General features: G+C 41.8%; 1 protein-coding gene across 2 annotated transcripts in view; it reads left to right on the forward strand.

Moving 5' to 3' along the window:
• Positions 1-14,357, forward strand: part of zfyve16 (zinc finger, FYVE domain containing 16) — a 30,958-nt gene extending 16,601 nt beyond the window's left edge. For both annotated transcript variants that reach the window (XM_083794278.1, XM_083794279.1), the window contains 11 exons: positions 1,081-1,203; positions 1,865-2,020; positions 2,120-2,344; positions 3,603-3,685; positions 4,507-4,611; positions 4,800-4,950; positions 5,630-5,710; positions 6,563-6,725; positions 7,570-7,675; positions 8,170-8,346; positions 9,766-14,357. In XM_083794278.1, coding sequence (XP_083650404.1) covers positions 1,081-1,203; positions 1,865-2,020; positions 2,120-2,344; positions 3,603-3,685; positions 4,507-4,611; positions 4,800-4,950; positions 5,630-5,710; positions 6,563-6,725; positions 7,570-7,675; positions 8,170-8,346; positions 9,766-9,933 — 1,538 coding nt within the window. In that variant the 3' untranslated portion in view covers positions 9,934-14,357. The remainder of the gene's footprint in view (positions 1-1,080; positions 1,204-1,864; positions 2,021-2,119; positions 2,345-3,602; positions 3,686-4,506; positions 4,612-4,799; positions 4,951-5,629; positions 5,711-6,562; positions 6,726-7,569; positions 7,676-8,169; positions 8,347-9,765) is intronic.
• Positions 14,358-16,058: the final 1,701 nt, after the last annotated feature.

Raw genomic sequence — 16,058 nt, forward strand, 5'->3', positions numbered from 1 at the left:
CGCTGCCTCAAAACGGGCTGTACGCCTCGGGCGTACAGCCAGCTGAGCGGTCTCTGCCTGGTATTCCTAAACGTAACCTCCGTAAACTATACATAAACGGCTAAAGACGTGGTGAAATGGTTAATTTGGGCATTCTATTTTGAAGTTTCAGCCTCAAATGGCAGAATCTTAGTTTCCGAACCAATCAGAGCGTTGCATCCCTCCAGGCTATGTCTGTCTCATGCTGCATGCACGACCACATGCAGTGTCGCTTGTAAACAAAGTGACAGAGAGACGGCAGCAAAGCCATGGGGATTATTTCTAACCTATACACAACCTATATACATATTTTAGCGTGATGATTACCGTACGCTTAAAACGAGTAATACATACGAACACAAGTGGCCCATGTGGAGATAGAAGCCGGGTGGGATGGGGTAGTGTGATATTTTTTCACTACACACAATCCTGCATGCTGGGGCGGCACCTGGCTGTCAGCAGGGAGTGTCGGGCAGGAGGACTGGAGTAGAAGACATGCTCTGCGTCCTCCCGCTGGGGGCTCCTCACTGGTAGGTGAGTCAGTAGCATACAACAGCAGTGACACAACACGCAAATGTGTGGGGGGAGGAATTCATTGGCATAACGACTACTATTGGGGAGGAAAAGGTAGAAATGGCGGGATAAAATGTGGCTGCAAGAGCTCTGTCTACAGGCACATTTCCATCAAAAGTGACTTGTTCCATCATAGTCTTTTTATTTTCTTCACTGTTTATTTATTTTCGTGCGATCGCGCAGCGAACCTCTCTCATTAACCTCTCTCATTATCGGGGGTGCGATCATATTGAAAGATGAATATTCTGTGACTACTTAAAAAGTTAAAAGGCAAGTAAATATGAATAAAGCGTGGCATGATGGCTGTTTTTGGTTAAATATTCTTGCCATTGAATGGGTTAATGAGGATCTAAAAAAGAATGGCACATTTAAAAATGTTTACGGTTTGACTTGTAGTATAAAGTGTTCCTTTATTCCCACCTCTATCAAACTACATGGCCATTACTAGACTATCTTCTCACCGGGTGTTCTGTTGTGTTTCTCTTGCAGACATATTGGTTGAGGAGGGCCCCGCCCCCTGCCAGATTCTGCTGCTATTGGAGGAGGGAGGACCCCGCCCTTTGACCTTCGTTGTCAATGCCAACCTGCTGGTCCACGTCAAACTGGTTACATGTGAGTGACACACAGTCTGTGACTTCTGTTTGTCTGACCTCTCGCAAATATAAGCCTCATTCTTCATTGTACGATGAAGTGAATTTAAACCCGATTTCAGCTTGATAAATGTAGCCCGATTTAAGCCTAATTTATGCTCCATCTCAACGGCGCAGCCCCAAAACAGCTGGTCTACCAGTTAGCTCCACGGCCGTAGCTGTAATAGGTTGGATATTTATCAGACTTCATACTTCATTGTGCGACGGTGTTGCAGCCGATTTCTGCATCTTGAGCATGTGTATCTGCCATTTTTAACGAGCGACACAGTCATACTACATGAGTATGAATTAAACTTCATGCTCTGTTCATACCGGCAGATACAAAGACGAAAAGGAAAGCAGCAGTTTATTTTTCATTGTTGCACAACAAGCTTGTTGAAGTCACCAAGTGTGCGTCTGCAAGCAAGAAAATAAATTGCCTTTTTGAGCAGGAATTGTGTGGAGAGCAACACTTTGCTTTGTTTTTTTTTCGTAGCTATCTCAACTTGGATTTGTAGCTTTGTACAGTATCTATTCCGCTTTTGAAGCAGATGCACAACGTCCGGTGTAGCTTTGTATCTTCATGTCGCTGGCTTCCATTGAAAATGAATGGTAGCCTTTAGCTTTGTGTGTGTTCCCGTTAGACTGCAGCAGGAGGTGTTGGTGTCTGGTCTCCTGTGGGCTGCAGGCTCTGGGCCAGAGGGAGCTGGTGTTTGTGTTGGAATGTCTCCCGGAGGAGAAGACGCTCCCCAGAGACCTCTTCACGCTTTATCTCAACATCTACCAGGACGCCCAGAAAGGTGCTTAATTTCATTTTGTGATATCTTTATACTGTATATGTGTTTATGCAGTTTATCTATATGTTATTATTTACGTATTTTATTTTCCACTTTTTGCAGGTAAATTCATCGAGGCCCAGGGCAACGTGACGTTCACCAGCAGCTTCCTGGGCAGCAAGGAGCACGGCGGCATGCTGTTTTTCTCCCCCACGTGTCAGCCCATGGAGGGCCTGACCCTGCCGCCGCACCCCTTCCTCGTGGGCCTGCTCATCCAGAGGCTGGAGGTGCCCTGGGCCAAGGTGTTCCCCCTCAGGCTGCTGCTGCGCCTGGGGGCCGAGCACAGCGGTGCGTTAAGCTTTATGTCACTGCCTCCCAAAGTGCATGGGGGGGCCCGCCACCCCCGGGGGACCCCCAGGGGATTCCATTCAAGGATTCCATTGATGGTTAGGAGTGTAGTGTACAAATTGGGCCTGGAATGGTAGATTCTGTTACATTTGTACACACTCCCGAGTTATGGGGGTACTTGAAATTAAAGCAGCACTATGTCATATTTTAACGACTATACAGTATAGCATATTATGTCCCACAAAATGATGAAGTTACATGTTTAAGCAATAACAATCATCCTTCCATGAATGTATAGACCCATGGAGGTCTCTGCTCCGGCTTGACTGTATTACTATGTATAGGGGAGACGATGAGTTTCATCTGGGCATTCGCCAAGGCAGAACTGCCAGTCAAAGCGAAGACTGACCAATCACATCGCGTCCTCGTCAGACATGCTTACAGAGACTCTTGGGTAATGAAGTCAAAGAGGCTGGCTGCCATATTTTTTAAATGATGTGCAAAGTAGCCACTGATACCCCAAACTACATAGTGCTGCTTTAAAACATTTAAGAACAACTTGCATAATGTTAGCTGCTCCCGTTCTGTTTGTCCTAAGGGGGCGGTCACACCGAGGCACGTTACTAGTGCGCTCCTCTCTTGAGCTAATGCGTCATGTTTTTCTATCTGTATTTAGACACAAGATAATATATTCTTAACCTTTCAGCACAACTCCTTCATGTTTTGATGTGATGCCTGTAGCTGCAGGTCGAAACAGTAGGAAATTGGCTAATGCAGACAACATGAGATATATTAGTTCCACAGTTCAACGTCTTCTATGAATAATAATTAGTCCCCTGTGATTAATTATTGGATCACACGGTTACTCACGCAGGCCTGCTTCCCAGGGGCCCTATTTTGCCAGGCTCTTTTGAGCAACGTGTCATCACCGGCAAAACCTTTATTTTTCACATCAATGGAAAATGCACGTGTCACTTTAACATGAAAACAACCTTCCATCTTAAGATAAACTTGAAGCCACTAAACACAAGTGAACACAATGGTTATTTTTTGTTATCTTTTTGAGAGATAAATGATGCCTTTGCCGAAAGCACTGTAACATTGTAAATAGTTTGATTCTGGAAATACCACAGGTGATTGATATACCGTAAGCTTGTAAATTTGGTTGAGCCAAACACAGAATGTGATCAATATGCTATTATATACCTTTTTCCGCGTGTGTACTATTAAATGTCAACTAAATGTTGTCTTTTTCCAGTGTATCCCACAACACTCGTCAGCATTCGCTTCCGGCGTTCCGTGTACAGAGAAACTGGACACACCATTATGAATCTATTGGCTGTAAGTAACATTAACCACCATGTTAATAATAACCATCTTATGCTTACATTGCTTAGTTGTCCCCCAGGGTTCTATACTTGGTCTGCTCCCTTTTTCCTTCTACACAAAAATAGCCAATCTACAAGTTCATAACGCTTGTAGTTTGTCTAATTTCACTGAATGTCTGCCCCAGAATAGGGACACTAGGGTTCATGTGGTTAAAAACACGGTGGGGAATGCAGGGAATTGGCATAACGACTGAATTGGATCTACGGTAATTGGAAATAAAATAAATATGTTATATTAGTGTTCCCAAGACACCTTTTTGATGCCCAAACTATTTCCACAGATGCATTAGTATCTTAGTATACTAAAACACAATTATTTTGCATTGCCACCAGGTCTGGAATGTCATCATTTTAGGGTCAAGGCCACTTGGCCTCTATGGTGTCCAAATAATGACTTTCAGGATGATAAATATTTAATATAGCCTAGTACAAGTAGCCTACAGTATACTGTAACTACTGTATCAGAAATGATGTAACCTGTATTCCACAAAATAGGCTATTGTATTGGCAAATTACTAATATTTGTACTAGTCATATTGGTCTCAATATTTCTCACATTCAGCACTGCACTTCACTGATTGAAGTTTGGGTCACATGGATCACATGAGCATTCACAGATTCAAGGTTTTATTGTATTCTATTTATTAGGGGCACACTATGAGAGCCATGGCTGTCATGGCTTTGTCACACACCTCTGCTTTGTTTGGAAACTGAGCCCCCTGCAGGACACTAAGTGCAAGTGATTTTGACCGTAGTTGAACTGTGTCTCGGCAGGACTTGAGAAACTACCAGTACAGTCTGCCAGCCGTGGAGGGTCTGAGAATACACATGGAGATGGGACACAGCTACATCGACATCCCCAAGAGTCGCTTCACTGAGGTATATAGACACACCCCCCCCCCCCCATAAACATAACCCTTCACTTCTAAAAGCATGTTGTAAAACGGCATACTGTATTTAGTAGGCAGTGGTAGAAGTAAAAGTATCAGTACTGCAATGTGATTTGGGACGCAACCAGAGACATTGTGTAATTTCTGTTTGTTTGTTTTGTTTTGTTTGTGGTGCAGATGCAGAAGGTGATCAACTCATCCAATGAGCACGTCATCAGCGTGGGGGCCAGTCTGAGCTTGGAGGCGGACTCGCACCTGGTGTGCTTCCAGAATGAGGAGGGCAACTACCAGACCCAGGCCAACAGCATGCCTGGCAAGACACGCACAGGTGTGCAGACATTCATCCATTACAACGTCAAGTCACTCCGTCAAATGTTTCGTTATGTCTACGTTCTTTATGGAAACCTTCCCAAAGTGGGGTCTGGGGACAGCTAGGGGTCCTTGAGAGAGTTCCAGGGGGTCCCCACTCCCAGCTAAATGATAATTAGGAACTAAATTGACTCTTATGGGTCTGTAACTCAAGAGAGAGTGTACAAATGGAACCATTTGTAAAAAGAAATCTTCTCTTATGGGGGTTCTAAGTCCTTATGTATTTTCAAATGGGGGGTTTCTTTCTTTCTTTCTTTCTTTCTAGGTATTAAAAAGGTCTTAAAAATAGTCACTTCACTGTAGGGTTGTCCCGATCCGATCACGTGATCGGAAATCTGGCCTGATCACGTCATTTTCAAATTATCGGACCACGAGCCAAAAAATCAAAATCCTTATGTCCATATCATGATATTCGACTGGATATTGTCTGCAATTTTGTATATTGTACTACTGTGATTTGGCATAAGTGTTATATAAAAATATGGATCAGGACAAATCGGCAGATACTCAAAATCAAATGATTGGAATCGGACCGGGAAAAAATGTGATCGGGACATTTTAGGGCTTTAGGAATGTGGCTGAATCTATTCAACCAGTTAAGTTATTAATTATGTGTCTTGATGTGTGATTTGTTCCAGTGACTGGAGCCAGTTTTGTGGTTTTCAACGGCGCTCTAAAAGCCTCTTCAGGGTTCATTGCCAAGTCCAGCATTGTTGAAGGTAAGGATCATATCAGTTTTCAATTATTCTGACCTCCAACATGTTTCTTTGCATCTCTGTGTTTTTCACTCAATGGTGTATACGTATGCCCAGGCGGTGGCGTAACCGTCTGGGCACCCGACTGGTAATCCAGTCGCAGTGTGCCGCGGGTTCGACTCCCGAGCCCGACACGGCCTTTACTGCATGTCTTCCTCCATCTCTCTCCCGTTTCCTGTCAGCCTACTGTCTGTCCCTTCAAAAACCAATAAAAAGGCGTAAGCCGCAAAAAATATCTTAAAAAAAATATATATATATATGTATACGTATTTTTGATGTGCTTGTGTCATATTCAACTGAACATCACCACAAGCTGTACCTCTTTGGACCAATCATTATGCTCAACCCTGATTGGTTGATCCTGACCCAGTGGCGTGTTTACGTTGCTCTAAATTAAATAAATCAGCCTACGTGTACCTTGTAAGTGGCAGTGTGTGAGATTTAAGGGATTTAAACTAAAACGGGGCACCGATTCGGCAAGCCTTCTCTCCGCAGGCACGTTTTTTGCTAAAATGGGTGTTCAAACTTCCCGGAGACAGTTAAAAGCTGTGCAGACGCATTCTTAACGAGCTGCGGTGAATCGATGTTTTTGGAGAGGCAGGAATGGAGGGAATTACAGTAGTCAAGGAGTGAATAAATAAATGCATGAATATATATATTTTTTATATTCAATCTTTTATATTATCAACTATATTCAAGAATGTATTACATTACATCTCATATATTTTTACACAAGAGTTAAATTCTTTGTGTGTGTGTGTGTGTGTGTGTGTGTGTGTGTGTGTGTGTGTGCACGCGCGTGCATGCATGCGTCAGATGGGTTGATGGTTCAAATCCCTCCAGACACTATGGAGTCTCTGCGCAGCGCTCTTCGGGAGCAGACTGACCTCCAGATCCCCTGTGGGAAGAACGATGGAGGAGAGATCAGGGAAAATGTCACCGTCCGCTGGGTGGACTGGACCGCTCCGCTCAACACAGGGTAAAACCCACTATGACTCTTATGTTCTGTCATTAACCCGGTTTATAGTGGTTTTCCACATAGTTCATTTCAAGGTCCATTTGAGCCATGGATGGACCACCAGTTTTGTCCACAATTCCATGCTGTATTAATGTGGTACCATACGAGAGATTCAGGCACGGCCAGCATTGACCAAAATAACAATTCTTCTACAATCTCTAATTGTGTAGACTTCTTGTAAATTAACCCATTCTGACCTGAGATCAGATTCATACGAGGTTTCCACTGGGACACACACTGGTCTGATTAACCCATTCTGACCTGAGATCAGATTCTAGAAATGTCAGTCGCTCTTCAATTTTTCAAAAATAGCAGACCTACAAGCTCGTAGCGCGCCACTCGGTGGCGCGCTATGAGCTTGTAGATCTGCTATTTTTCAATAGCTAAAGCATAACATGATGCTAACACCAAAATGGGTGCCCGGTCAGAATGGGTTAAGTGGCGCAGATGTTTAACAATAATAAACCCTCACAGACCACTGGTGGAGAACCACTGAAGTGGGGCAATCATTTTACGAAAATAAAAATATGTTAAGTTGGATATAAGAGGTTTTTGCCCGACAGCAACTTTATACATTGTTTTTGTGTAACATTAAGTGAAATATGGAACATGTAAAAATGCTGCACGAGCTGCGTGACTGTGGCCTAATCCTAATGTATGTACAGGACATCACACGACGAAACAACTCATTGCACAGTGTATACAGGCTGTTAGCCTGTATAGCTGTTCTTTTTGGAAAAGAAAATAATTCATTGTTAAAAATGTGCTATTAACCCTGTACTATTACTATGTTGTGCTTTTGCAGCATCCAAAGTGGGGTTGATGGAAGGCCTTTAGATGGAGCCCACAGAGTGCGGGTGCAGCAGGACGCAGAGTTTGAGTCGGAGGGTCGAACCATTAGATGCACCGAGGTCAGTTCCTTTCTTCATTTTTTCTCTTCATATACAGTCAGACAGTTACATTTTAGAACTCCAGTGAGCTTGTAGATCAGATCTATATACCCAGTATTTACCACGCATTACTGTCTTGAAGGACTGACTTACATTTGGTTTCACATCACAAAATAGCTTTGCGGCATGTCATTTTGGTTTCTCCTTCATTTCACCAAATGACCTAACATGTAATGGTAGCCATGATGTTCACACACCCTATAAGCAAATCATTTGGCAAATCCAGTCATGTTTCAGTGTGATACCGGCATGCATCTAAGTATAAATCAGACATTAACTATGATCTCTCCGTGCAGGTGTTCTATGAGCTGAAGGAAGCAGGGTGTTGTTAACTGTGATCTCTCCTTGCAGGTGTTCTATGAGCTGAAGGAAGCAGGGTGTTAACTGTGATCTCTCCTCACAGGTGTTCTATGAGCTGAAGGAAGCAGGGTGTTAACTGTCATCTCTCCTCACAGGTGTTCTATGAGCTGAAGGAAGCAGGGTGCTGCCTGAACACGGTGCTGTCGTCGTGTAGCGTGTTCCAGAGCGAGATGGCCATAGCAGCCTGCACTGCTCTGACGCCTCACCTCACTGTGCTGGCCGCCAGTGGCATCAACGCGCTGTGTCTTCGAGTCTCCACGCAGACTGACATGGTAATGTAGCCACGGTGACGAAAGTGTTTCTTTCCTCGGTGGAAACTATGACGACAAAATGTTCGTTGACTACCTTTTTTTCACTTGCGAAACTACGGTATATAAAAACTGAATAAAAACGAGGCTACGATGACTAAAGACTAAATATATTGACAATTTTGTCAACAAATAAAAATTACACAAAAATGTTAGGGAGGAACTAGTGGAGAAGAGATCCAGTAGAACTAAAAAAGACGTTTGTTTGCGCTCGGGTGTTGAGCTCTGAAAATAACAGATCAACGAGCTTGTAGATCGGCTATTTTCAGCATGTAACCAAGTGTAAAATCAGCCATTACGACGCAATCAAGACGTGCCAAAATACATTTTAGTCAACTAAATCAACTGTAGATTTGTACGTTTTTACACATTAAACATTCAGATGACTAAAACAAAATCAAAATTTGTTGTCAAAATCAACACTGACACCTGGTCCTGTTGACCTGTGGCCTTCAGTAATCCAGAAATCATGACATAGGACATAGAGGTTTTTCAATACGATGCATAGACTGTCTATGCGTCGTAGAATGAGTGGTGCAGCGCTAAAGTTCCTGCCTATCCCTGGGACTAGGGTTAGAATCTTTTGTGTTTTGGGAGAAAAACAGGCGTTTGGGTGGCGCAGTGGTAAAGTTTCGCATTTTGCATGGCTGTGTTGTTGAACACATACACAGCAGGTCGGGAATGTTTGGAATGTTACATGACTGAGCCACCCAGGTGATGCCAATAATACTAGTCGTCACCGTAGTCTTCCGTGCATTACATGAAAACATTTAGTATTTCTAGTTTATTGAAATAATGTCATGCACATTTGTCCAGTGCATAGCCTAATGCAGGCCTGGTTGACTAGATTTTGAAGACATTTTGAAGCTCTCGCTACTACAACGATCGATTCTTTTTTTGAGAAATCCTGTCATTTACAATGCCTATATTTAGGCCAGGTGCTGGATGTCAGGCATCAAGGTAAACATCAAGGAAGACCAGTTTGTAGAGCTCCGAGACTTACTTTATTTTAAGACAACAAATTGAAACGTTTCGACCAACCGAATAGGAGAAAGACAGCTTGCTATGTCTCCTCTCTTGCTAACGTGCCTATTGGACAAGGCCACGTTGGGGAGGGACTTAGCGAAGGGCTAATTGGGCAGTGTTCGGTGGAGGCTCCTCACTGTCAGGTGATCGTCAGTACGATACAACAGCAGTGACGAGCAGGGAGGGAGGAATCTACCGTAATCAAATGGGAATAACGACTGTGGGGAGAAAAAGGGTGATAAAAAATGATGAAAAGTGAGAAAGTGACAAGAAAATGACGACTACTTGCAGCATCTGTTTATTTTACAGCATTGCCAAACTTGCCAAATTAATTTCAAGTCTCTCTCTCTCTCTCAGGTGGAGTACCAGGCAGGTTGGGGAGGCAGGCTCCTCCCCCAGCGCTACATGAACGAACTGGACAGCGCTCTGATCCCTGTCATCCATGGAGGTAGTGCCAGTGTCCCTCACACCTCTATGGACATGGAGTTCGTCTTCTACATCACACATACTTTAACTCAAATGTAACAAATAGGTCTCATTCAGTTAAAAATATATGAAGACGTGTAAAATACCACACAGAGATGCTGGAATACAAAGGTTTTGAGGTTCTCAAATCAGGCTGGGATTCACTCCAAATAAAACACTAAAGATCGGTCCATTAGACCAATTTCTGTCTTCTTGTGTTCAGTGCAGTGAGTTGTAGGCTAAAGTTGTGTGCTGCAGGTCCGGCCCACTTAATGACAAAAGACTACAATACCCAGGAAGCTGTCACGAGAGTAAAACAAATCCCATTTCTACAGCAACTTGACCTTTAAGTTGACATAGCATTCTGTAGTCGCAGTTTCATGCGAAACCTACCGTGAACTAGACTTCCAGTCTAGTCTAGACTTGACTTAAGCGCTATCTAACAGTATACCTTGACCAGCTAACCATGGCCTGATTTGTTATTCATCTACTAAAACGTTATTAAATGTTAATAATATTTAATGTTTTTTCCTCCAGAAATGATACATGAGGATTGTTGGATCTTTGCAAGAATGTCAATTTGGATGTGACATGGGTTGTCTGTCTGTCAGTGTCACATTGTCTTGTCTGCAGATGTTAGCAGATGTGTATTTTGGCATTTTTACTAATTCAGCTGCTTTAACTCAACAGATCAAACACTAAAAAAGTAATTAAAGTCCAAAAACGACCTGAGATCTGACCATTTCCTTCCCGCTCTGCCTTCCAAACTCGCTGCTGGCTTCCCTCTTAGAGACCCGTTTATGATTTGTCGTATGACGCTGCGGTGTGCCAAAAACAGCCGATCTACAAACTCACAACACGTCGCATCTGTGACGTGTTGTGAGTTTTCAGATCAGCTGTTTTCTGGGCACGGCGACACCGTGGTGACACCACAGCGAATGAATGTGTCCGCTAAACTCTGGTAAAGACTGGTGGCTTTGACTTTTGGATGTATTCATTCAGCATTTATAACGGTGACATCGAATAAAAGACACAGGCGATGAACAGCTACCGTAAAGCCTTTAAACACACCGGTGCGATGTGTAAAAATGCGCCACAGGTTTGCGGAACGATCCCATGCTTTTAATTTGCCTGTTGTTTGCACTCTAGGGGCCCAGTTCCACCCCACAAATAACCGAATGTTCACACTTATCATCTAACTACTTCAGTGTTTGCGATGTCCTCTGTCTTCTCTCTGTTGCGATTATGTCATGAATTAATTTACTCACTACATGGTCACTGATTGTCATCAACCCAGTTATCAGCCTATACAGTATGTATGTGTTCTGTTTGTTTTTCTCCATGTTCGTTTTATTCACAAAACTATGAGCATTTTTCAGATTGTAATCTTGAAAAATAAACTTGTCAGTTACTGTAGCCTCTCTCTCTCTCTCTCAATTAAGAGCTGCATGAAAGGCCCTACCAGCACCTACCTAGCATTATAATACTAACAAAATGACAAAACCTACAATTGAAAATATATACAGTATATATTTTAGTTGACTGAATTACAAATACTTTACAAAAACTAGGTGAAGAAAGTCAAATCATATTGAAAATGTACTTAGTTTTAGTCCAGTAACATAACATAAGCCTAATGTTTTGGTTGGATATTAATCCTTATCTTCCAAAAATGTTTAGCTGTGCCAGTTTAAAGCCCTGTTATTATCAGAAATCTTCACAAATAGCCACCACCTTAACACACCGACACTGAGGAGGAATATAGCCGTTCATTATCGTTGGTCTGCAAAGATGAGTCTTGTGTTATGGGGTATGAATGACAGCATTTCTGTACAGGCATGTATAGACCAGATCTATTTCAAAGCATCAACCAGTCAATTCAATATAATTCCATCTTCAATACGTTTCAATCACCAAGCTAACTATTTATATCTGGAACTTTAAGCATTAAAGCGTTAATACAATAAAACTAGTACATGAATCCTCTGTAGTAAATTAATGTTGTGGATTTCAGCTTTGAGTCCTGTTTTATACTTGTTGTACAATGATGTCGAGCAAAGATATCCCATCCACACAAGCTCACAACACATGACGTCGAAGCTCAAGATCTGTGCTAGTAGATGAGCTATTGTTTTACTATGTTTGAACATTCGCCATTGGTTAAATCACCTCACACAGTGAGTGGGAGGTACTTTATTCCACATCAGATTTACTGAGTCAAATTGAGGTTTTCATCGGGTCAGAGCATGGGGTTGACTGGGGACGACTTTTCTTCCATTCCTAACATCTCCCGCTTGTAAGCATGACCTTTACAAGCGGTTGAAGGCTTGAAGCCGGGGTTTTTTTTTGTAGTATGACTGAGATAAGTAAATCAATTGTGCATAAAGCCTGACTTATATTCGGTCGTGTACCATGTCACATACCACACGACACAGGCACACAGCTCAGTATAAATCCTTAAATGTGTCTCTTTGCTAATAATCATTATGTGCACTTATTTAAGAATCACAGTGTCAGGTTCAAGCTAACATAGACTGCTTCAAGTTGCTTACTGCAAGTACACAACACTAACATCTGTATATGTTGTCTTAATTTTAAATGTTCCATCCTCAGTCCAAATATCCAGACAGCAGACAAATGAAGTGTTCTGTCAAGATTTTGTTTTGGAAAAAAGTTGGTATAAATCTTTTAGCAAAATATTTAATGTTCATATTTCTGTTGGGACGTTATCTGCATTGATTTGGCAGTTTTTATGTAGTGATTCTCATGCACTGAACAGATTAAACAAAAAGCATTTTAACTAAAAAGGTTAAGATGTTCAATTGGCAAATCATGTTAACTCCTCCAGTAGTCCAGTGTGTCAATTGGTTAAGTGTGAGATTGAATGAGTTAATTAAACTATAAAACTATAGATTTGCTAAATAATAATGATAAGCATCTTTGATTCTTTAACATTAGCCAGGTTCCACTCAACAGCTCTGTGGTTGATTTATTAAAAGCGATATTTATGGCTAATAACAAGTTAGGGCGTCTAATTTCTCACATTGCTTTTGGATCTTGGATTAATAACACTTTGGTGCTACTTAGATTGGCTATTCTTTAGATTTGTGAATATATTGGTGACATTCTTCACTCACAACCCTCACTGATACGTGTGTCTGTCCTCACTATCTTCCAGTCTTTCCTCTCAGTGAACCTTCATTTAAATGTAGTTGAGCACCACTGACTAACCACTCTATAAGCTTGTAGATCAGCTATTTCCCATGCACCACACCGGCACTAAACTAGGTATAAATCAGGCTTTGTGAACTATGGCTGTAAAAGATGATCACAAATGAGCTATTCGATAACTATATTATACACTCAAGCTGACATCCCACCAACATAATTGACATCGCCTTTATTTCACCAAATGATTCTCAAGTATAGGATGGTCTACAGTTATTGTGTATGCTGTACCTCCTGAGTATGTGACTGGTGACAAAGGATGACTGAAATTCACACATTCCCCTATAAGCAAAATATTTGCAAATCCATGTTTTCCAGTATTAGATGGAGATGATAATTGATAACAGTATTAATTGGCTGTCATTTGAGCTAAGATTAAGTATCTTATGTCAGTTGAAATATCCTGTATTTTGATTTTTATTCCTGATATTATTTTATATTTTTATTTTAACGTTTTCATACATTTTAAGCTGATTGTTGAAGTTATTGAATGCTTGAGTCACTGACCACAGTGAGTTTCTTTTTAATGCTAAGGCATATTAGTGTGCTTCCAAGACTCTAATGTTTGTGCTTACTTACACAGTAGTATGGATCTACAACTACAATGTCTCTATATATGAATTATGTTTCACTTTTAGAATACAAGAATATGAAAACTCATGTGTATGTAAACCCTCCAATCTGAATGAAGATAGTTCAACCATGTAAGCCTCTCTGTACATAGTCATACAGCAAATAGCAAAAATGTCAGATCTACGAGCTCTTGACGTATTGTGCCTCGACACGTTGTGAGCTTGTAGATCAGATTGTTCCAAATTCTTTTGGGGGGGAATTTATTTTCAGAAATGTCTGAAAACAGGGACATGAGGTTGAAAGTGGTTTAATGACATAACTGAGTTCATAGTCTGAAGGGTAAACGTGAAGGATTGTCCTTTCTTTGCTGCTAACAGACTGTAAAGTGAAAAGTCAACATGTTTCACTTGTGCAAATAACATTCACTGCAAGCATTTAAGATCAGGCCCGGCTACATTTTGACATTTTTCCTAATGGAGAAATGTTTTTGGCAAAAAAACATAAAAAAATAATTCTCGTACTGTCAAAAAAAGAGAGAGAGAGAACTATTTTTATGCTTTGTAATTTATGTTTTAAAGTACAGTTTTGTGTAAAAATCATATATTTATTCATTCGCACTGGCTTTATTTAGTGAACCTGGTATCTGGGTCATTTTGATTTCTTCAAAGTATCTATTTCTAAATATCAATGTTACTTAAGAATTAAACACGTTTTATGAATACTATTGTCTGGCATCTCCATGTATTCATTCTCATACTGTACTTGTGGAGCAGTTGATGCCCTATGTCAGGGTTCCCCAATTAGCGGCCCGCGGGCCATCTGGGGGGGGTCCCAGATATAAATGTCATTAAATTGGGGTCAGTAGCCTCTGCATGTCAAACTGGGGGTCCTTTTCAAATGGGGTCTTGCCCTGAACATTAATTTCAGGGCAAGACCTCGACCTCGCGCGTGCCGACTCGGCCCCCAGCCTGGTACCGTAGTCAAAATATGGCCCTTGAGGAAAATTAATTGGAGAACCCTGCCCTACGTTGTTGCTTCTCAATGTGGCTTGGGGAGGGGGGGGGGGGTTCCATTAATACTGGACACAGAAAATGTGATACATGTAACAGAGGGGTCAAAGTTGAACAAAAGCGGTGGTATATTGTCGAAATAGGTCAACATTACAAACCCTGGTTTTGTAGATTTTTTTGAATGAGTGGCCCCCAAGGTTCCCCACCAAATCACTGGAACTACTTAAAAATATTCACCAAAACCAGACCAGAACCAATCAATTTATTCCCACAGCTTTACAGCTTTAAGTCCAAAGATCTGAACTAACCCTTTAAGCCCTTTGTTTGTTTGTTTTTAAGATATCTTTTTGCGGCTTATGCCTTTTATTGTTTTTTTTTTTTTTTTGAAGGGACAGACAGTAGGCTGACAGGAAACGGGAGAGAGATGGGGGGATGACATGCAGTAAAGGCCGTGTCGGGTCCGGGAGTCGAACCCGCGGCACACTGCGACTGGATTACCAGTCCGGTGCCCAGACCGTTACGCTACGGCCTGGGCCAATAAGCCCTTTGTTTTTGAATGGAATAGTCACACAATGTTGTAAAAAGTCTCTGTCTCTATTCCACACACAGTCTCTATTCAACACAAGATTTACTGTGTCTGGGGCGCCCGTTGGCCTAGTGGTCCAGGCGCATGCCACATATAGGCTTTGACCTGACAGTGTGTCGCGTGTTCAAGTCCCATTCATGACGACCTTTGCTGCATGTCTCTCCCCTTCTCTCTCTCCCTCTTTCCTGTCCATCTTCACTTGATACTATCAAGGCAGAAAAGCCATAAACAAAAAAAGAAAAGGTTTACTGGGTCAAAGTGAGGTTTTCATCAGGTCAGAGCATGGGGTTGACTGAGGACGACTTTTATTCCATTCGCAACGTCTCATCTTTAAGTGGTTGAAGCCGGGTCAGAAGAACCACATGTCATAAATTGCACATAAAGCCTGATTCATAATATTATGTTGTGCATCTTAAGAATCACATGAATGTCCTCATCCAGGGCTCTGACTGCCTACAGGGAAGAAACCTCTTTGAGCCTTGAGTCCTGGGCTGTGACACATGTCCAGCTGCTTCCCATTTTGCATAATCACAAAGGTCTGGTACTACGATGATGTTTCCTCATTATTTTCGCCCTACTCCTGAAAGGATGGGAGAGAGCTCCCTGTGTGTTGAGCTGTTGTTTTCTAATTTAATTCTAGTCAATGTTTGAATTAGTTTTCAACCCAAAAATATCTTATTTTTTGTGTGTGTGTGTTTTTTTTTTAAATAATGAAACATTTAAGAAAACAAAAATAAAGGGATGTTCACTTGTCACCCACGGAAATGGATCTGCAACCCACCCACACA

The sequence above is a fragment of the Protomyctophum parallelum genome (assembly GCF_964188405.1).
Source record: "Protomyctophum parallelum genome assembly, chromosome: 21".
In the NCBI taxonomy this organism is placed as follows: Eukaryota; Metazoa; Chordata; class Actinopteri; order Myctophiformes; family Myctophidae; genus Protomyctophum; species Protomyctophum parallelum.